This window comes from Marmota marmota, unplaced genomic scaffold, assembly GCF_001458135.2.
Source record: "Marmota marmota marmota unplaced genomic scaffold, marMar, whole genome shotgun sequence".
Classification (NCBI taxonomy): Eukaryota; Metazoa; Chordata; class Mammalia; order Rodentia; family Sciuridae; genus Marmota; species Marmota marmota.
The window spans coordinates 20460182-20482946 of record NW_026000075.1 but is presented as its reverse complement, the minus strand read 5'-3'; the positions used below and the strand labels follow the sequence as shown (position 1 = coordinate 20482946).

The 22765-nt window shown below is 38.2% G+C and overlaps 1 protein-coding gene and 1 pseudogene across 3 annotated transcripts in view; both read left to right on the top strand.

Annotated features, from left to right (window-relative positions):
* The window catches only part of Otol1 (otolin 1), a 103799-nt gene that overhangs the window by 12030 nt on the left and 69004 nt on the right, over window positions 1-22765 (top strand). The window contains exons 1-2 of one of the 3 annotated variants that reach the window (XM_048814372.1): window positions 12131-12236; window positions 19910-19998. The exons of 1 other annotated variant lie outside the window; for it this stretch is intronic. In XM_048814372.1, coding sequence (XP_048670329.1) covers window positions 19983-19998 — 16 coding nt within the window. In that variant the 5' untranslated portion in view covers window positions 12131-12236; window positions 19910-19982. Of the gene's footprint in view, window positions 1-12130; window positions 12237-19909; window positions 19999-22765 lie in introns of those variants that run through there. One more of the 3 variants, XM_048814373.1, reaches the window with a different exon arrangement.
* On the top strand, window positions 12131-17782 carry LOC125620072 (annotated as a pseudogene).

Below are 22765 nucleotides of genomic sequence, written 5' to 3'. Positions count from 1 at the left end.
TTTTTTTTTTTTTTTTTTTTTGTGAATGCTTTTTATAATCAATCCACTTCAATCCAGGCAAAAGCCACATGGTGTAGTATTATTTTTGAAATTCTCTCTCTCTCTCTCTCTCTCTCTCTCTCTCTCTCTCTCTCTTTGTGATGCTGGGCATTGAACCCAGGCCTTGTGCACTCGAAGCAGGCACTCTAAGAAATCTCTTTTAATGTATAGCTTCTAAGTAATCCTTTTGTCTTTCCTTGTGCAATTTATTTGTTATTTGTCCTAAATTGTTCCTAGAGTCTGGGTTTTGCTGATTGTCTCACTGGGCTTTGGTTTAACATGTTTCTCTGATTTGATGTTTCTTGGAAATTGATTGATACTTGATCAGATTCTGCAGTAAAAAAAGCAGGCATGTGTAACACACATCTCAATATTTTAAAGTTATAAAGCTGTCTCTATAGTCATCTGGTCATTACCATTCAGAGTTGTGCCCCTGCGGAACAAGTAACGCCCCAACTGTGAGTAGCTGAAGACACTGTTGTTGCTGTACCCAATCATGGCTAGCCACAAAAGTCTTAGAAATCAGTCGCAAGAGCTGCTAAACTCTGGAAAAATCTATGCTCATCTTGCCTTAGATGAAGTAGAAGACTGAGGTTAATATAATAGAAAACATCAAAAACTAATGTTACCCCAAGCTGGCTGGACTAGGTACTAGACTTGTCAGAGGACCCAGGTGGGATCCTGGGTATGCTTACCTTGCAAGCTTATTGTTATTGCCCCCACCCCCATTCTTTATTAGTGAGCAAAAGAATAGACTTTAGGCAAAAGGTAAAGTTTATTTGTGGGCTCTCTTGTTACCATCAGAGTAGAGGACCAGCCTAAGACCTGGGTACATGATGAGAGCAAGAACCAGAGGGGCCACCCAGGATCTCTAGCTGCAGATCTTTTTTAGATCTGCCCATTCAAGACAGAGGACCCAAAGGCACAGCCTGGCTCATCTGGAAAGTGCTCCAATTGGGGGCAGAAGTTTTATGTAAATTGCCTGTCACATCTTCCTGAATGTGAAAGATATAAATAAGAAGTCAATTGATGAAATCATGAAATGTCCCTGTAGCTTAGTGATAGGGAAGGACTTTTTAAAACCAATCTTCATAATCACATATCAATGGCAAATGTGTGTGTATGGTGTGTGTGTGTGTGTGTGTGTCTGTCTGTCTGTCTTATATAGGCCCATAAAAGGCACATATACCAGGATATTTCAGTGTTATTCAGTGCCTTGAGGACACCGTTTGGGATAGTTAAGTGTGGCAAATTCATACCATGGAATATTAGGCAGCCAATACACACCATGGACTATGAGAAGCAAGATGCACAAACACAGCCTCATGGATAGATCTTAAAATCGCAGTTCTTGCTGGGTGTGGTGGTGCGCACCTTCCAGTGACCAGGTGAAGGGAATGGAAGTCGAGCACAAGGATAAAGAGTAATACCAATCAATCAGTTAACTGAGTGAGTAGGGGCAGCAGAATGGAATGCAGAAATCTCATTCTTTCCTTATCATAATTTTACACTGCCTAACTCATCCCTTCTTTTAATTTTATTTAATTTTTATCTTTACACATTTTTTATTGGTCACTATAGCTGTATGTATGATGAGATCTGTTACATATTTCTATATGAACACAACATAATAATATTATTTGACCAATATGACTTTTAAGCACTTTCCCCCTCCCTTCCTGCTTCCCCCCTCTTTCTCTACTGATCTCCCTTTGATGTTTATGAGATCCTCACCCTTCTCCCTTTGTTTTCCTTTTTTCCTTTCTATCCTCCACATATAAGAAAAAAACATACCACCACTGACCTCTGAGTTCAGCTTATTTTGCTTAACATGATGGTTTCTAGTTCCACCCATTTTCCTGGAAATGACATAATTTCATTTTTTTATCACTGAATAAAATTCTATTGTGTATATATACTTTTTTAATCCATTCATCCATTGATGCACACCTAGGCTGGTTCTATAGTTTGACTCTTGTGAATTGTGCTGTTATAAATGGGTATGCATGTATAACTATAGCATGATGATTTTAATCCTTTAGGATAAATACTAAGAAGTAGTAGAGCTGGGTCATATGGTGGTTCCATATGCCCAGTCTTTTGAGGAGCCTCCGTACGGATTTCCTTAGTGGTCATAGTAATTTACAATCCCACTGACAGTGTACAAATATTCCTTTTTGTCTACATACTTTCCAGAATTTATTATTATTTGTATTCTTGATGACTGCCATTCTGACTAGTGTGAGATGAAATCTCAGTGTAGTTTTGATTTGCATTTCACTAATTGTTAATGATGTTGAACATCTTTAAAATGTATTTGTTGGCCATTTGTATTTCTTCTTTTGAGTAGTATCTGTTTAATTCATTTGCCCACTTATTAATTGGGTTATTTGATTTTTGGTGTAAAGTTTTTTGAGGTCTTTATATATTCTAGATATTAATCCTCTGTCTGAAGAGTAGCTCGCAAAGATTTTCTCCCTTTCTGGGTGTTCTTTTTTCACATTCCTAATTGTTTCTTTTGTTGTGCAGAAGCTTTTTAATTTTATGCTGTCCCATTTATTAACTCTTGGCATTATTTCCTGAGCTTTAGGGGTCCTATTGAGAAAACTAAAATGTTGACTCTACCTTTTCTTCTAGGAGTTTTATTGTTTCTGGTCTAATTCTGAGCTCTTTGATTCATGTTTGAGATGATTTTTTGTTCAGGAGGAGAGATAAGGATCTGGTTTCGTTCTTGTACATATGAATGACCAATTGTCCCAGCATCATTTGTTAAAAAGACTGTCTTTTCTCCAATGTATGTTTTGTTATTTTTGTCAAAGATCAGATGACTGGAGATATGTGGGTTTGTCTCTGTGTCTTCTATTTTGTCCCACTGGTCTATGTGTCTGTTTTTAGGCTAGTACCAGGCAGTTTTTGTTACTATAGTTTTGTGGTATAATTTGAAGTTAGCTATTTTCTATATTAGAGAAAGGTAAAATAACTATTGATTTAAACAATATTATGTTTATTCTTTTAAATCCATTATCATTATGGATGCTTCTAGTATTGCTTGTTTGGCTTAGAATTGTTTTTGTTATTCTGGGTCTTTTATTCTTTCAAAAGACTTTTAGGACTTTTCCCCCTAGTTCTGTAAAGAATGTCATTGGTATTTTGATGGAGATTGCATTGAATCTGTATATTGCTTTTGGTAATATGGCCATTTTAACAATATTAATTCTGCCTATCCAGATCATGAGGAGGAGTCTTTCCATCTTCTAGGGTCTTCTTCAATTTCTTTCTTCAATGTCCTATAGTTTTCATTGTAGAGGTCTTTTACCTCCTTGGTTAGATTTATTCCTCGTGTTTTTTTTTTTTTTTTGGCTACAGTGAATGGGCTTGTTTTCCTGATTTCTTTCTTAGCAGATTCATTGTTAGTATATATACGATAGCTATTGATTTTATAACCTGCTACTTTGCTGAATTTAAAAAAAAATTAGATCTAGCAGTTTTCTGGTGGAGTTCTTTGGATCTTCTAACTATAGGTTGATGAAAGCTGGCCCACAAAAATATAATCAGATGTGATCTCCTGACAGTTCTTTATTTCCTGCACAATCTCATGTGAAGATGTGTTTATCCCTGAGTGTTTTCGTTGGATATTTCCTGCAATTCTGCCTAAACTTATCAAGTCTTTAGAGAGTTAGATATTTAGTATATAGTCGATATCATCATTTCTTATTGAAAGAAATTGTGGGAACAAGCTCACATTTATACTGACACTTAGGAAATTCTTTGTTTTGCAAGGGCTGGGACTACTGTCTGTGTAGGCATCCCCTTTATCTAAGAGTGAGGAGGAAGGGCCTTTTTCTAGTGCTTACTCTGGTATTGAAGGTTCAGTGCTATTGAAGTTACAGGAGTGAGAGCTAAATTATGAGAAGTAAACATAATACAAATGAAGGAGGTAAGAAGTACCAGAGATTTAGTCAGAAAGTGACTTATTTAATGAAAAACCTCTTTCTGTAATTCTTAACAGTGGTGCCTCACCAGGTTATTTCTTGAAGTCTGTCTCAAGATATTATAGTATTTATTAAATAAAATAAATTTTAAAGAAGCTGTCAAAATAAAAGGTAGGGAAAGGATAATGTGTATTAACAGTCAGTATTATTTTAGATGTCTTCTTAGTTTCCATTATATTCATTAGATAATCATGTTGGAAATAAAAATTCTGTATTCTTTTCTTGGCTTCTATTTATTTATGGTTAATTTTCGATTTAAATTAACTATCAAATAAATAAATTAGAATTTTGTTTTTTTTAAACATATGTTTAGTGGTAGATGGACACAATACCTTTATTTTATTTGTTTTTATTTTTATGTGGTGCCAGGGATCAAACCCAGTGCCTCACGCATGCTAGGCAAGCGCTCTACCACTGAGCCACAACCCTGGCCCAGGATCTTGGTTTCTTTACAAGTAAAGAAAGAAACCAAAACATAGAACTTTCTGTTCACGTTACAAGATCTTTGAAGAGTAATAAAGTTTCTGTCTTCCAGTTTTACTTTCATAGTCATCAAGACACCCCACTCCTAGGAGAAGACTTCATGTGATATACGAGGCTTGATTATAATCAGTTTCTATGCTAAAATGTCTTGAAAAATCTTTGGAGAGGAAAGACCTTTTTCATCAAAGTTAAACTGATTGATTTATAAATGTGAAATATGAGAAATTGGGGTGGGGATGGGGAAAGTAGAAGTGCAATGATAAGAAAATATCAGTAGCACTTGAAAAACATGTTGGCACCATGCTGTGGGTCATTGTAAACCATTCTCAAGTCTTTATCTGAAATAAGAATCTTTGACAACAAGACAAGCTTTCAGGAGTATTTCAGAAAGGCCAAAGCTAAATCGCTAGATTAGAGAAAAGTAAAATAACTATTGATTTGAATAATATTATGTTTACTCTTTTGAATCCATCACCTTTATCAGCAAAAAGTCATACAGCTTGAACCAGATTTTCTCATTTCAGTTTAAGAGATCCAAAGCCACTCTTATGTCTAGATTTATCTATGGTTACCATGGAAATGATTCGCTTTGTGTCAAGATGTACACAGACATCCCAGAAGGGCAAAAAAAGTTCGGCTATTGAATTCTTCAAAGTCCCTGTGAGGTAAAGGGAGACCTAAAGCTCCTGACATTTTGGTTCAGATGGGGCTGTGATGCTTGGATGCGAAGGGGAGGGGTTGCCTGTCTGCATGTGATGACACTCCTCTGCACTGTTGCTTTCACCTTACACACACATTAGTGTCAGCTGCTGGGCAGTCATTCCATTCAATTTCCAATAGCTTTCTCCAATTTCCAATAGCTATTATAACCTGTATACAGTAGGCTCAGAATTCTAAAGCACATATAAGTTTCACTAAAAGTAAATGTAGGGAGAAATGAGAGGAAATAAAAATATATACTGATGACTGAGAAGGCTGAGTTTGGGATCTCATTAAATGGTTCAGGATTTTTCTTTTTACCCTAAGGTATGGATGCACTCAGCTTGGTTCCCCTTCTTTTCCCTGGAGCGCATCACAAAGTCTATATATTTCCCTTCTTCTGCCTTCTCACCCAATCTCTTTCACGTACTCCCAAATATCCCAGCACTAAATTTATGTTTAAAATGAAAAATTTGTGCAAAATTTATATTCTATTAGGTAATGTATTTGATGTAAGGGTTTTAATGTAAAGTATGTGAATCAATAGATTATCTCAAACCTTTAAGTAAAATAGATGCTACAAAATAATATGCCCTGTTACATGTGGCTCTGAGTGCAGCATAGGATACTTTCTTGTACTACTGGTGGTGTACAGAATTCTGAGAAATACCTGAGAATTCTGCTTTTAGCAGAGCAGTGAAGGACCATTGTCTCTGTTCCTTTGTGATGTCTGAAACTATCACTTGAAATAATGTTCTTTCAGCTCTGTGTCCTCTTTGTGTTCTGCCTAGCTAGAAATGGGATCATAATAGATCTTTATACCACAGCTAGTGAAGGCTCTAAGAGAGCATGCACTTATGTAATATTTTGCCAGATACTGTTATGGGGGGAATCATCAATGAATATGGAGTGACAATTCTTTATTTTAGAAAAGGAAAACCAGATTAATTATGTACATACAGTCATAGAACTAGTTGATGGATTCCTGGAGGATTTGGACCTTATCTAACTATTTCTGTCTTCCTAGCACATTAAATTACTAAATAAATGCTTAGTGAATGAACCGGGGAAAATAAGGCTCAAATTTCAGACCACTGTTATTTCTGTTTTGGGGAAAATAGAGCTTCTCAGCTCCTTTGTAATAAACTTACATTAAATCAAAGGATTTCTGCCCCTGGTGCCACTCTTGAACCTGGAACCAGGGTGTGAAGCCTCACTTTTATTGCAATTATACGTTCTCTGTCCTGATCTTGTGGCTTCTTGTGCAAGGTTTTTGTATTTCTAAGTTTCCTGTGCCCTTCTCTGGTTTAGGCCCTGTTGATTTCTTTGCTGGAAAATTATATTAGCTTATCCAGGTTTTAAATAATTAAATAAAAGTTATGGGGAGCTGTTCTTTTGGTCTGAGCTCTTGCAACAGGCCTCACTAAAACATACCCAACCAGAGTAGAGTCACTCATGTGAGGTGCCTCATAACCACACTGAGCTTAGAAATAAGAGATTCTTTCAAATAATAGGAGATTCACAGCAAAGTATCTCAGTCATACTAAACCAGCATGTTAAAAAACTCCCCCTGCTTTAGCCCTGTAAGGAAAGAAACCTGGAAATGATCAATTCACATTATGTTTCTTGTTTCTGCTTTCTTCTTGTTTCTGTTTCCCCTACAAAGCCCACCCTCTCTGCTTACTTACCAAAGTGTCATTCAATTTCATAGATGGGATGTAGCCTGATTCATGAATTACTAAAGCAAAAAAAAAAGGAATCAAAAACAAAAATAAAACAAATAACAACAAGAAAAAACAAACCAATTAGATCTTTAAACATAATTTGTTGAATTTTGTTCTTTTGACAAAGCTGATCATTCTGCTTTCAGACAATTCTCATGCTATTGGGCTGTTTTACTATATCATGCATTAACTGTACTATGCTTTGCACAAAAGCCTTGATCTAATGGTCTTTGACCCATTGGATCCAGTTGAACTTCTTTCCTTGGCATTACAAACTTCCTGTTCTCACCTAACCTACTTTTCGGGGCTTATCTATAGACACTAACATAAAACCTACATTCTCAATAAACTAGTTGTTTAATAGAATTTCCTCATGACTGAGGAGATGGTATGAGAAATTTTGTTAGATTGTGAGCTTCTCTTCACCACCTGAAGATGGGGATGTATCTTGTACACATTGGAACTGATTCCTCAACACAGTCAATACTCCTGTGGTGATGCTCACCAGAACGCCAATTTCTGTTCCTAATGGTGTGCATGCAGGACTTGGATGTAGGACTATCCCTGATGCTGAAGCCTGGGGCAAGAGGATGTGAAAAGAGGACCAAGGCATGAAAGTGGTGGGTAAGCATGAGAAAGTTTGTGCTGAAGGCATATTTTATCTCTTTAAACTTTCTGGAAAGGTCAGTTGCTGTGTGTAATACTGATGTTTGCTGGGTTAGTGAAATGGCATGTTTGCAATTTGACATATAATGGGAGAGAAATGCAACCAGGGTTCAAACTAATGACAAGGAGAGGACTCAGGTAGGTGGAACCCATGAAAAGTAGCACACAGGTGACCAGGTTGAAAGATGGGAGACATGAACCAGGCTGATGACCAGCTTTCCTGAGAAATTTTCATTTATGGTGGAAGGAATGTCAGGAGGTATCAAATAGTTGTCACTAAGAATAGCATATTTTCTAGCTCTAAAAATTCTTTTCAAAGCAAATATGTACATTTGATACCTGCAAGTTTTGAATGTGCAAATATTGACTCAACAGATGGATGAGCCCAGCTTGAACATGCTGGTTTTTTTTTTTTTCCCTCAAGGGTGGGTCTATTATTACTCTGACTAAGGGTTATGTATTTTTTTCCTCCCCAGCTGGTGAATTTTCTAGAATGGAATGGTTTCCTGCTCTTGTCTCCAGAATACATAATATTTGTATTAACAAATTTTTATCACCCAGGATCCCCTTTTGCAAGTTCATTTTATGGCTTAAGCTCAATACTTGGTCTTACCTTTGTGATTTCTTTAATGACAAGGACTTCTTAAGTTCTATTGATGACTTATACTAGGTCAATTCGATGGGAATCTCCAAGTTGTTTTATTTATTTGCTTTTCAGTATTTTTTCATTTTAGAGCTGGTGACAAAACTGCCTTTGTATCAGCAAAGAACCTTGAATGGTGGAATTTCAAAATGCTTTCAGAGTTATTTCTGGAGATAAACAAATAAGGAGAAAATGTCCGTTGAATCCTAAACTGTAAAACTAATATATCTGCATGAAGTCATGAACTCTAATGCAGTAAACAGTTGTTCTTTAGTAGGATGTATGAAACAAGGTTCTCATGGTTAAATCATTTATATCAATTGTTATTATCGGGAGTGCTATGACAGAAAAACACAAAGTTACTACCTTTAAGGCAAAGAGCAGACAAATCAGTAGTACAGCATAATTTTCAACAAAGACTATAAAAATTATCTTCAAAAATATTAATTACATTCTGAGGCATTTTTAAATGCATGATTTTAATCTATGTTGTGTTCATGTTATTGGTACTAGTTATGTATACAGGCTATCAGTTTCTTGAAACTCACAAGAAACTCCCTCATCTCTGAAAGAGCTTGGCCACAAGGCCCCACAGGTTTTGAGTGATGTCTCTGTGATTCCCTAAATGCTGCATCCCTGCCAGGGGAAGCTACTGTTGAGTGAGTTTTAGCAGAGGTGTTGATTTCTTTGTACATCTGGGTCATAGGGACTGGCACTGCACACATTTCCTGGTTTATGCTTCTAAAACATATTTTGTCTTGAAGATCTTGGGTCCAAACAGGTAATAGCAATCTATTTGAATTAGTTGTGTTTTTAATCAAATTTTAAATATTATATGTGCAAATACAGGATTACAAGAAACCTGTACCTGCCCTCCACAGTGTAAGCAACACTGTGGTATTAGCCTCCTTTTAAAGATGTACACACATGGAGACCAGAAGAGACTAAGGGATTTTGCTCAAGGTCAAACTTCAGTTTTTACATTTCTTATTTCTTCTGATGGTTAGCTATGATTGTCATGGGAAGGTTTCTCAGAGCTTGGAATTCCTGGCAGTGATTCTTAAAATCAATTCCTGGAATATTATTTTTGGAATGAACTGGGGCTGTGGAAATTTTGGAGGTTAAAGAGAGGAACTGCAGTTTATTGAAATGATGTCTTACCTATGTGACAGCCTCATGTTGCCCCCTTATGGAATGTCTAGTATTTACAGATTTTTTTTTTCTTTTGCTGAATTAGGCTTTCATTAAACCAAGACAAATAAAACAAAATTTCTCACTTTAGCTTTTCACAGGAAAACATGTCATTTTACCACTTTTATATATTATTGAAATTTAGGCAAACTGAAGGAAAATTGATTATAAACAGAAAATTTGTGGGGGAGGGTGGCGCTGAGTGCAGTGGTGCATTCCTGTTATCTCAGCAACTAGAGAGGCTGAGGCAGGAGGATCACAAGTTTGAAACCAGCCTCAACAGTGTAATGAGACACTCGGCAACTTAGTGACACTCTGTCTTAAAAAATAAAAAGGACTGGGGTAGTGATAAAGCACCCCTGAGTTCCTTCTCAGTATCAAGAACAAAAACAAAAATAATAAAAAAAAAGAAAACTTTTCTATGCATATTTATTTCTATACTTCATAGCTTCCTTCACTCACATCCACAGCACTGACAGTTCTGCACACTTAAAGTGAAATGTTTCTAACAAAGTGGGATGATGGTCTCAATATTTTACTAAACTTGAGGTAGAAGGCAGTGGCTTATTTTAATTTTCATGTGTGAAATGTTTAAAAATTTGCTTAAGTGTTTTTTTTTAAAGTGGGTTTGAATTTCAGCTCTGCTACTTGGTGGCTGCATTACCTCAGGTAAAACTCTTAATTCTCTGAGCCTCAGTATCTTCCTTTGTAAAATGGGGAGCAGAGTGTCATTTGTGGAACTTTTGAACCAATTCCTGGTATAGAGGATGTCTGCAAAATAAAAGTAGTGATAGTAACCAGTGGATCTTAACTCCTCAGTGTTTAAGTGAGGACATTGTACTAATGAGCTCAGAGGCCCTCTCACGTCTTTCCATCTCTCCCATTAAAGCAGGACACAGGAAGGAACATGCATCATGGACAGTGTTTTCATTGCCTCTGTCGTGGGAAGTTCTTTCCTTCCCACAGCACCTGCTAGGAGCAAGCACTTTGCTAACCGGTGTTGCTGGTTTGGGCCACAGTTTCTGAGTACTCTGGGGAGATAAATGCAAGGGGAGGTAGGCAGCAGGGGTTCCTGTTAGCAGACCCTTTCCAGCGGTGTGAAACTGGTCTGCCCTTAGGTACAGTAAGGACCACATACCCAGAGGTGCTCACACTCTGAAGACAGACTCAACAGGGGAATACAAGCTGGTGGTAAGCAGTGAAAGTAATTGCAGGGAGATTTGGAGGTGGGACACTAACCAGTGGTTAAGAATGGCCTGAGAATTCTGCCTATTCCACAGGATCAACTTCACTCTCACCAAAGATTCTTTGATGAACAAAGCAGGACATTAGTTAAAGTAGTTAAAACAGATTTTATTCATAACTACTAATAGTAAAGGGCTGAGCTTTCCAATTTGTGCAAAAACGACTGGGTGTTTTAATCTTATATTTTTCCAACAAGTTCTTATGGTTTATGTCTAAGAGTTACCTACGAAATCTTGCAATATGTTTACATTGTCTATGAAGTATTTTATAGCCCTATTGAGGTATAACTGATATATAAAATTTCACACATATAGTGTCTTTAATGAGTTTGAATATATGATACATCCATGGTACCATCACCACATTAAATACATCCATCTCCTCAAAGGGAGAGAGTGGGGAAGGGGAGAGAAGGAGAAAGAGAGTGAGAGAGAGAGAGAGAGAGAGAGAGAGAGACAGAGAGGGAGAGGGAGGGAGGGAGAGAGAGAGAGAGAGAGAGAGAGAGAGAGAGAGAGAGAGAGAGAGAGAGATTAGAAGTGGGGCTCAAATGAAAATTTGTGGAGGGTTGGTCAATGCAAAGGTAACTAGGCCAGCTGTGTCCACTAGCTGGCCATTATTAAAGTTAGGCTTCTATCCTGATGATTGCATTTCAAAGAATGTCTTTTAGGTGTTTGAAAAAGAAAGATCCTCCTGAGTTGTGGAAGAGACAAATACATCAAAAGATTCACAACAGTAAGCCATTTTTGATAAAAGAATAAGGACTCATAATGGTAAGCCATTTTTAGTAAAAGTGCTAAGAAAAGGAGGTCAGAAAGCACAGAAAATTCTCCTGGTGGTGTTGAGCTTTCTTGCCAGGCATTTTAGTGGGAGCTGGAGGTATCATAGAAATGCAGGCTTACATTTCTAGGAGCCAAACCAGAATTTGGTTCTCTAGGAGTGGAGAGTTGTCTAGTTTTTACCATGAGGCCCACTCTGACAATATAACCCTCACAGGTCTCATCTGTCAGCTTTGTCAGCATTTAGAAATTTGTAGAAAGTAAATAGTTTCATTTACTTGTTTCACACTTATTCATCGGGAGCCTTCTATGGGCACAGTTCAAGATTCAGGGAAACCTAGGGCTGTTTGTATTATTCACTAGTTGTTTTATTTGTCTTAGCTTAATTCAGTAGTTAACTTCTTTGAGATGAGTCATTTATTCTTTTGTCTTCCATACAGTATGTAATTTAGCACAACCCAATAAATACTCAGCTGAATTTTTAAAATATACTTGAACAATAAAAATAAGAAAGGTAAAGAAAAATACTTTGGAATACAATTTGAGCAATTTGGGCATTGAGTGGAGACGAAAAGGAAAATGTCATTTTATCTTTTATTATGGGTTCTGGAAAATTTGATTTTAAAAAATCACTTATTAAAAATGAAAGTTTGAGGACACTATCATTTTTTTAGGTTCAGAGAGGTAAATTCAAATAACAATCTTCTCCTGGAATTAATCGTGGAGGATAATTAAGTTGAAGTGGACAGTGTTGTAACTTCCAAGGCTCAATCAGAAGGTATGTACTTCTGTCACAAAAGAGGTGTCTCTGAAGAAGAGTCTGAGGAGTTCCTGGAGAGAAGGGGGACCAGCAGGATTCTTGTTTTACATGACAGAAAACACTTTCAAAGCATGTGCCAGTCAGAGGCCTAGATTGAGTTTTATTTGGGAAAGTACACACTCATTCAAGGGAAAATGGGGGCACTCTCAAGAGAGATGCCTTTGAGGGTAAAGCAAGAAATACACATTCAAGAGAGAACATAGACCAGCTCCAGAAAGAGAGACGAGGTTTTGGGGTTCCAGTCAAGGGAACTCGGTGAGGTGCGGGTATGGAAAGGCAAGTAGGAATGATGTCAGTCCAGTGATCTCAAGACAGTTTTTGGTGTTCTGGTCATTCTCAGGATTCTCAGACTGATGGGGTCTCCATTGTCTGATCAGTAGGTAGTACAGGAAAGGCCCCTAAATTATAGGTTTCTCAAAATATCTCTATTTAATCTATCTATTTAAGGATTAATTAACAGTGCACAGGTACATTTACAGATTTCCCAAGAATATGGGAGTAACAGGCCTGCATGGGAGACCAGTTAGGGAGGAAGAGCCTGGAAAATTATGCAGAACTTCTGACTTAAAATCTTTTTCCCTTGTTCTTCCTTTCTGTTTTCTTTCTAACTGTTTCTTATTTCTTCTATCATGCCTTACTTCCTGGTCTGGAACTTCAGTCCTTTGAATTCAGAGGAGCAAGTCAAAAGAGGTCTCCAAGTAGGAAGTCTGGACTGGGGCCCCAGTGCAGAAGATGAGGTTTGAGGACAAATCTTTGAAGGTGCTTTCACTCAAGTCATCCCAGCTCTCTGCCCTTCAGGGACTGAGAGTTTGATACCAGAAGACATATTTCACCGGCTTTTAATTATTTTTTTGGTTCCCAGGAGGATGTAACTATAATTCACCCTATGGGCCATGTTAATATCTCCTATAATTTTGAAGTCTTCTAGAAATATTTGTTGTTTGCTTCTTAAAGAACTAGAAAGGAATGAATCTCGGATGCAATTGGAGAGGTGACATTAAAACTTTTTTTTTTCTGTGTCTGATTTAACATAACTGAAAATAGTAAAAATTTCTACTAGTTTAACCTGTACCCAAAGCCTAAGAATAGGTACAAAGAATTTTATTCCTGGATGCCAGGAATATTCTGAGATCCTGCCAGCTCTGCGGCAAATGGAGGGGGTGGTTCTTGGATGACAGGCTCTTCTGGAGGGAGGCCAGGCTGCAGCTGGCTGAGTTGTAATGTTTTCATCTGAGGTGTTGGCATGAGGACTTCCACCATTGTTCCCCACTGCTATTTTTCTAAAGGAAGGCCAAGGTTGGATAAGGGTCAAAGCTGGCACAGAACTGATGTTAGAAGCAGTAAGACACAGGGATGCTTTTACAAAGATGCATGCATTTTATTTAGCAGTCTTTCCCCCTAAAATATTCCTTTTATGTCTTCTATTTCAGTGATTTGCCATCCATCTATTCCATCCCCCCCACACACTCCCAAAGTAATTTTAGCAATATCAGGAAGCATTTTTGATTGTCCTAATTAAGGGAGGGAATGCTATTGGAATCAAGTGGGTAGGGGCGAGGGATGCTGCCAGGCATCGTACAATGCACAGGGCAGCCCCTCACAGCAAAGAATTATCCAGCCCCAAATGTCAACAGTTCCAAAGTTGAGAAGCCCCATTTTTGTATTCGAAGAGAAGAAAACCAGTTCCTTGCTCTGTGCACCAATGGACATCTTGCTATTCGAAGGGTGGTTCCCAGACTCCAGCATCACTTGGTAGTTTGTGAAAAATAGACTTTCAGGCCCCACTCTATCGACACAGGATCCGAATCTGCATTTTAATGAGGTCTCCAGATGATTCATACGCATGTTCAATTCTGAGAAGTACCAATACCATTCTGTGAGAATATGCAAGGCAAGGCAGTGAGACTTCCGGGTGACCACATCAATAGGATATAGTCCTGACCAGACTCAGTGTGTTTAAATTCACAAAAGCTCACTTGTTCTCTATTTGGTCCCACATTTTCATTGAAGTTTCTTCCACTTTTTTTTTGTTACCTTTCCCTCCCTCTCTCCCTCCCTCCCTCTCTTTCTGCCTGCCTGGCTTCCTTTCTTCCTCTCCCAGTTCCTCTACTACATCAAATCTGTATCCATTTACCTTCATCCCATATGTGCATAGCTTTTTCTAGGTTTTTAATTTAGAGTCCCCTCATGATACACCGCCCCAAGAGGCAACACTTACCTCTTTAATTAAAGGAAATTGCCCTAGAGGGAAAAGTGGGTAGAATCTGGAAGGAAAGCCATACTTTCTGAAACCTGATAACACAATTAAATTCAACCTTCCTGCACTGAGCTTTCAGTGGTAAGATATTAAAAAGGAAGGCAATAAAACTCATCCAATACTAATTTAATCAGAAGCCTATGCAATCAGTCTCTTTGATATACCTTTTGTCAACACAGCTTTGGGTTTTGAATAGGCAATCTAAAATCCTGGAAATTTACCATATTGACATCAGCAAATTTTCTGCTGAACTTAGGTATAATAATAAAACTGATTAAAAATAAAATGTAGGCTGCACACCATGTCAATGTATTGTAAATTTTTGAAGTCCTTTAGATATCTTATTTAGACATCTTCTCTCCTTTTTAAAGCTTTTGCTTGTATTGGGTTCACCATCTGTTAGCTCCATGTTTTTTTTTTTTTCCTACAGAAAATATGAGCTAAAATTTTCAAGTATTAAAACAAACTTTAATTCAACTTGATAAACATTTACCAAACATCTATTGCCTATGAAATGCTGGAATAAGAAGTTTAGAAGATAAAAAAGATCCAGATATAATTTTGCCTTCCTTTGTGGTCTGGGATATATGAGTCTACATGTGTGTGTGTGTTTCCACGCATGTGTGAATTTGAATATGGTAGGATATATGAAAATTTGCAAAAGTTTGTTCCTGGCAAGTATATAAAATAGGTATCAAAAAGAGCTATAGGAAATTATAGAGAAATATTCATTTCTTTGTTGTATAAAATAAGATTTTGAAATAAAAAGAAAACGATTGGGAAGTTTCTAGGTGCTGAAAGCCATGGTTTTCTCAGTGATAGTTTACATCTTGGTTAATACTTACATTGGGTTGAGTCAGCTCATCTGCAACACTAGTACCATGCCCATGATACTGGGTCGTTGTGTATTCCATGTGTATCAGGCTATGAGAAGACATATGAGGATACATGTGTATTAAGCTATGAGAAGAGACACAGGATGGGGGACACTCCTGACTATAACAGAAACTAGTGGCTAAATGAGAAATTCAAGCTGGGCTTGAACTTTCCCATTCTGCCCTACTTAATTGACAAGGCTTACTAAATTGCCCAGAGCAATGCCACCTGTGCTGCATTACCTGCAAGCACAACCTATATGGGGAACCTGAAGAGCAGAATCAGGTTATGTGCATCTCTAATCAGCTGCCCAGAGTCTGCTGTAGTCCGGACTTTGAGAAACTGAGGCCAGAGTGCTTGGAGGGCCTCCCAGAGAAGATGAAAGGAAGGCAATAAAACTCATCCAATACTAACTTAACAGTCCCTGGGGAAGTGGCCATGGTTTGTTGGTGACAGGATCACCTGTATTTTCTCACTTATGATATCCTTGATGTGCACCATATATTTTACTCCAAGTGCCTAGATGAGTTTTGAACATTTTGGACATTAGTTCCCTCTTTGAGAGCTTGAAGAATATCTCTGCCTATATGAAGTCCAGCTGCTTCCTCCCAAGACCTGTATACTCAAAGGTGGCCACTTGGGGCAACAAGTAAGGCCTTGAAAAGACAGGATCAGGAGTGAGGAGCCTGTTCTCTTCCTGCTGCCCAAGGTCCTGGGGAGTGGCCAGACCTCGTGAAGCTCTTCATTCTTTCTCCTTCTTTCCAGTTCTGTATCATATCCAAGGCCTTATTGCCCTCCTTTCTCTCACTAATCCTGAGAAAGGAATTTGGAGATACAGAAAAAGAAAGAGTGACTGAGTCTCAAAAGAGAAGCCCTAAAATACCCATGAGCCTTTGAAATCCAAAATGAGTACTCCTGAGCAACTCAGCCCATGTCCTTTGCCCATTCCAATGACCCAGCCTCTTGCCTGCAGATAGTCACATGAGGAAAATGCACAATTGCTAGAAAAATTGATATGAAATTGTGTAACTCTGTCCTGGCTCCATATCTAGTCCAGCCCCTAGCTATGATTCCTCTATAAATATTCATACCGTATGCCAAGGGGCTGCTGTCTGTCCCTCTGGAGATGACATGTGTCCTCCCTTGAATGTGTACTCCTTGCTTTACTCCAAAAGCTTCTCATGCTCAAGATGGTTGACATTTTCCATTTAATGTGTATTTCTTACTTTACTCCCACAGATGTTTCTCTGGAGATATCCTGCATTCCCCTATGAATGTGTATCTACTTTCCTAAATAAATATGTTTGTGTCTCTGAAAAAAAATTATACCAGGTTTAAGGGATGTTTATATAAGAGGCTTCAGTAGGCCTGAGAATCTGAGAAAATTACCCGTTCTATGCTTGTTTCCCCAGAATTTCTTTTGTACCAACAGCTTTTTAAACCCATCTGATCTTTCCATAATAACACTTTCTTTTTTCCCCTTTGAAACTATAGTGGTGCCAAAGCAGAGATTTATTCTTAGTGTGGATCTAAGTCATACATGGAAGACAATGAAACTGTTATGCACGTGTTGAAAAGAACCTGCTAAAAACAAGATGTAATGGGTACTTTATCAATTTAGTTGAATAAATTTTATCTTGCTTAGAAAAGACTTTTTTAAATAATGCTTTTAAAAGTCATTATGCAAATTTCTTCACCTGGAATCTACTTGAGGGTTTAGTAATAAGACTTTAGAAATAAGCTCCAACTTTCCCCTGAGATCTAATCAATATGCAAAAAGACATACACTATTTTGAAATGACAAACAATGGGGAAGTTATTCTTTTTGCTCATTCTCTGTGACCTTGCAAATGACTATTTGTGCCAAAAATTACGTAAGTATTTGGATGACTTCCTAAAGAAATTAAAATGAAATTGAGTCATACTAAAGCCTTATTCAATTAGGCAATTGTACTTACAGATTCATTTTTAAAAGAAGCTAGATAAAACTGGTTTTATGTGATAAATTTTATTGGGCAGGGCTCATCTTTTGAAACAGGAGGGTGTATCCCTCTTATATGATGTTAAAGATTATTCAAGTAATTAAGGATGGGTGCTAACTATCACATAAAACAATTCTACTTTATTAATAGTGCTTGCCTTGGATTTTCCAAACATACTTTTATTTGCCCCAAATTCCATGAGTCATTGGCTTTCTGAATTGAATGCTCTGCACACTTCCTCACCCATGGCTTTTCTACAGCCTCCAGTCCCATACTGCAGTCTTGCTTTAAGGTTGATAATAAAACTTGGAGACGTGGTTAGGTGATTGTTTTATTTGTGTATGAGATAATGAAAAGACTTCTTTGGGATGCTGAAGGTGTATTGATAATTTAGGGGGTTAAGTTCCTCTTAAAAAGGAGTTCAAAAATTCTGTTTTTGAGAAAATAGACATAAAGAAATAATATTTTAGAAAATACTGAAGAGATATATTCTGGTTTTTTTTTTTTTTTTGTACCAAGGATTGAACTAAGGAGTTCTTAACCACTGAGCTACATCCCCAGCCCTTTTTTTAAATTTTATTTAGAGACAGGGTTTCCTGAGTTCCTTATGTCCTAGCTAAGTTGCTGAGGCTGGGTTTGAACTCACAGTCCTTCTGCCTCAGCCTCCTGAGTTGCTGGATTATAGAGTATGCCGCTATGCCTGGTTAAGAGATGTATTTTTGTTTTGTTTTGGTATTTATCATGTTTTCTTCTTCTTCTAGTTGGCTTCAAGCTTGAATCACAAACCCTGAGGTCAAATTCTGTAGGGAAGAAGAGAGTGGTTCCCATCAGGACAGAGAAGTTAGTAGCACCCTATCTGGGCTGGTGTATCACTAGCATTCTGCTAGGCTAGTCCTGGCTAGAAAAAAATGATAAAGAGGAGAGGTTATCCTTGTGGGAAGAAGGAGGTAAGAGAATCAGAGAGAGCAGATGGTGAGATGAGATGTCTACATGTACCTCATTAGACCAAAGTGCTGAAAGTGAAGATATTTTAGGTAGGGTGAGGTTACAGGGGAAAGAAGAGTGCCTTTGGCCTTACTTCCTTCTTTAGAGGTGGAAGTCTCCCAGAGAGATTCTCACCATAACAATGTGGGCAACCTCAAGATCAGATGAGGTTGAGGACCAAATTCCTCAGAATACCCTCTAGAGTGTTCTAGATGTTTCTACAATACTATAGAAAACCATTTAGATAGCTAGTGGTACTGGTGGGTGAACTTATAGGATTCATATTAATGTATGTGGGACAGAGCAAAGTAACATTCCAAGCAAAAACAGTGCAAATAGAATGGAAATTGATTTGGTATCAATAAGGCTGACAAACTCCTGATCCATCTGAGAAAAACTTGACAGTTCCTTAGGCCTACACTGAAGGTCAGATACCAGCTAGGGGTTCCAGTGACCAGGAAGAGAAGCTAGAAAGCAAGGAATGTGGAATGTGTATCTGACACCCACTGCCATTCTCTCAGCTGCCATCTTGAAGAGAAGCAGGAGAAATGGAGAAAATGTAGAAAGCTTAGCCTTCCTAGAAAGCCTGGATTACCAAAGATGCTTTTGTTAAATGGAGTGTGCAAATTGGATTGTATTTGTACTTTTTTTTTTTTTGAGGAGCGTGATCCACAAAAAATATAAAGAGTTGTGGAAAATGGGCAGAGGAGTTTCTATGCACAACTGAGTGCTGGGAGGTGAGACTAAAAGGAGGCCATGCAGTGTGGCGCACTTCTTTGGGGCCTCTGGATGTCATGGACATAACTAAGTTCTTTTTAGAGTTTCAAGAATTTCTTTCTTGGGCTGGGGATGTGGCTCAAGCGATTGCGCACTCGCCTGGCATGCGTGCGGCCCGGGTTCGATCCTCAGCACCACATACAAACAAAGATGTTGTGTCTGCTGAAAAATAAATATTAAAAAATTCTCTCTCTCTCTAAAAAAAGTAATTTCTTTCCTTCATTTTTTCTTTTTTCTTTTCTTTTTTTTTCACCAGGGATTGAATCCAGTGGCACTTAACCATGGAGCCACATCTTCAGCCCTTTCTTGTATTTTATTTAGAGACAGGGTCTTGATAAGTGGCTGAGAGCCTTGGTAAATTGCTGAGGCTGGCTTTTAATTCAAGATCCTTCTGATTTGGCCCCCACCCAGCCACTGGGATTACAGGCGTGAAACACTGTGCCTAGCTTTGAGTTTTAAGAATTTCTAAGTTGAAACCATATAGTAAATTTAGAATGGTAGATGATAAGTATACCATAATTGTATGATTGCCATTATTTAAGAGTTTTGCCATAAAAAGCTCTGTTCTGTAAGCTTGGGGAGTCAACTCCCTGTGATAGGATGATGAAGATGCTGCTTGGATTTGGGGTTCCTTAAATGAAGCCTTAAGAAAGCTGGAGAAGCTGCCCTGGCTCCTCCTCCAGCCTCTGCAGCATGCTTGCTGTTTGTTTCATTCTGTCTCCGAGCTGACTCTTGCTCCCTTCTCTTGTGTTCAGTGGGCCCTTTGTTCCTGGTCAGAACAGCTGATGGGACTGCTTGGGCCTGGTGACCCAGACAAGGACCTCTTGGATGAATTGTCTCACATGTAAGTTGCTGTAATCATCATTGATCAGAGCTCTAACCACTTCCCAAGAGGAAAGTCTATTTGTTCTATAATACCTGCCCCAAGAGTCAAGAGGGTTGTCAAAGTCAGAACAAGAGATTTTCATTTGTTCCTTTCAGTTTGTTCTTCAATGATTCATTGGAAAGCAACATGTCCAGTTTTCTAGGGAACTGTCATTTCTATCTCCTTCTAATTGATTTTCACTTTTCTATTATTAAAGATAAGAATGGAAATACAGTATATTTCATTCTGGACTAAAAGTTCCTTTGGTGGGGCAGGGTCTATGGCAAGGAAGTACTCCTGGATCAGATGCACTTCCCTGCCCATTCCTCAAGACCTTGACCAGGCTCCTTGGACACTGTTAGAAGTCAGGGCTTGGAGGTTACTGGTGGCCTGGGGAAGGGTGGGGCCTCACTCCAGCTCTGCCTTGTGCAGTTTTTCAGAATCAGTTCTGTGGACATTTGGGCTGGATCATTCTCTTTCTTGGGAACAGTCCTGTGCATTGTGTGATATTGAGTAGCATCTCTGGTCTCCACTTAATCAGTGCCAATAACACCTTCTTAGTGGTGACAATCAAAAATATCTCCAGACATGCCCAAATGCTGTCCCCATGTGAGAAATCTTGGCCTGTGAGCAGATGCCTATGTCCTTATTTTTGTTTTCACATGTGGAGAATGGAAGATTGCATTGCCCTGTGGGAACAGTGGCAGGTGGGTGGAGGACAAAGATGGAGGAAAACTGTGGGGCTGGGGATCAGACCTAGGGCCTTGTACCTGCTGGGCTTATACATGCTAGCCAAATGCTCAACCATTGAGCCTCCCAGCCTCTAAACAAAGCCTCTGAAGGAATTACTGTTCACTGTTTTTCAGTATTGTAGTTATGTTTGTCAAAGTACTTTTGATTGTGTTCAGTACCTTCATTGTTAGAGATATAAGATATTAATAATGGGGCATCTTAGTATGGGATTTTGGGGACTCTGTGCTATCTTTATTGTGTTTCTGGAAATCTAAAATTAGTCTAAAATAAAATTATATTTTTTAAAAAAGACCTTCATGAAAGGCTTCCAAACTCCACTGTATCCTGTGAGAGGTTGTTAATAAATTTATGCTATTCAAACCTTACACCTTTTTTCTTCCTCCAGTGAAAGGTGTGGCATGGAATAGGTTGAAGTAACATAATGCTAACTAAATACTTCTAACTGAGCAGATAAAGATATAGATGAGAAAGAAAGGGCAGCTTTGTTGAAAAATGTCTCTTTAGAAACTCAAGGGAAAAAGAATTGCAAATGTTTGCCAGGTGTAGATTGATGGCAGTGGGAATATAGGTATTTGTAATAAGAAGACATTTTACTGAGGAGGATAATAGAATATCTAGAAACAATGCAAGTTTGTGAGCCTGTCATCTTAAGTTACACTGAGGGAGTTATAAAAACGGTGAAGAAAATTCCCCTAAATAGCAGTTGGATTGAAGTATCTATTTTAGGTGTAAGTAAATAAATCCTTTTCACACACTCTCCTGTCCTCCAGCTGTGAAAACTGGTATCTTTCATGATTCTGGGCAAGAGTGAGTGGAGGGCATTTTTTTGTTTGTTTTGTTTTTGTGGTACTGGGAATTGAACCTGGTGGTGTTCTACCATTGAGCCACGTCCCCAGCCCTTTTCATTTTGAGACAGGGACTCACTAAGTTGCCCAGGCTGGCCTTGAACTTGTGATCCTCCTGCCTCAGTCTTCTGAGTAGTGGATGTCTGCCACTGTGTCTAGCTGGATGGCATTTTTAAGAAAGTAATTAATTTGTAAGATGTTGTCAATAAAAATAAGAACAAAGTGAGATATAGGATAGTTTGTCTCACTGTGGAGTAACTTTTATGTGCTAAACTGTGCTTGGCACACAGCACTTAGTGAGCAAATAATTGAATCATATTTCTTCATAGTATAAGAGAGAGTTAATTTCCTGAAACAAGCCTCATTTGTTCTAACTATTTTCCTGATATATCTTGCTATGGCTAGTTCTGTGACCTAAGTACCTATGTGGGTATACCATGGTTTGGAGTGTTTTGCCAACATTTAAAACAGTTGCCAAATGAAATAGAGGATCCCTAGTTAAGTTTGAATTTCAGATAAACAAAATTGTTTTAATATAAGTGTGTCCCAGATACTGCCAACAGCATTGCTTCTGTTCCCTTCTTCTCTGATAATCCATTCACATCGATTTATGTGCTCAACACATACTCATGGAGTAGCTACCCTGTGTGCTGCTAGAAGAGTAAGCAAAACCAGCATCTTTCCTGCCCTCGTGGAGAGGCCAGAAAAATAGGCAAACATTCCACAGAATTTCAGCAAGGCAAGTGCATTGAAAAGCGAAGTAAACAAAGGAAAGAGAATGACGCTGGTGGACAGAACGTGTAGTTAGTTTGTGTGAGAGGTGACGTTTCAGTAGGAACCAGAAAGATGCCAATGCGTGAGTCAGGTAGAGATCTGGGATAAGTATGTTTGTCCAGTCAGAGAGAGCAGCCAGTAAGTCCTGAATCTAGTAAAATTTTAAATATTTGAAAGTTGTTGTCAATTTGTAGTAATCTATTTTAAACACTCCCTGGCAATTACTTTTTCATAGTTCACTTTCTTTCTTTATTTTTTTTAAAATATTTATTCTTAAGTTTTAGGTGGACACAATATCTTTATTTTACATTTATGTGGTGCTGAGGATCGAACTCAGTGCCTCGTGCATGCTAGGTGAGCACTCTACCACTGAG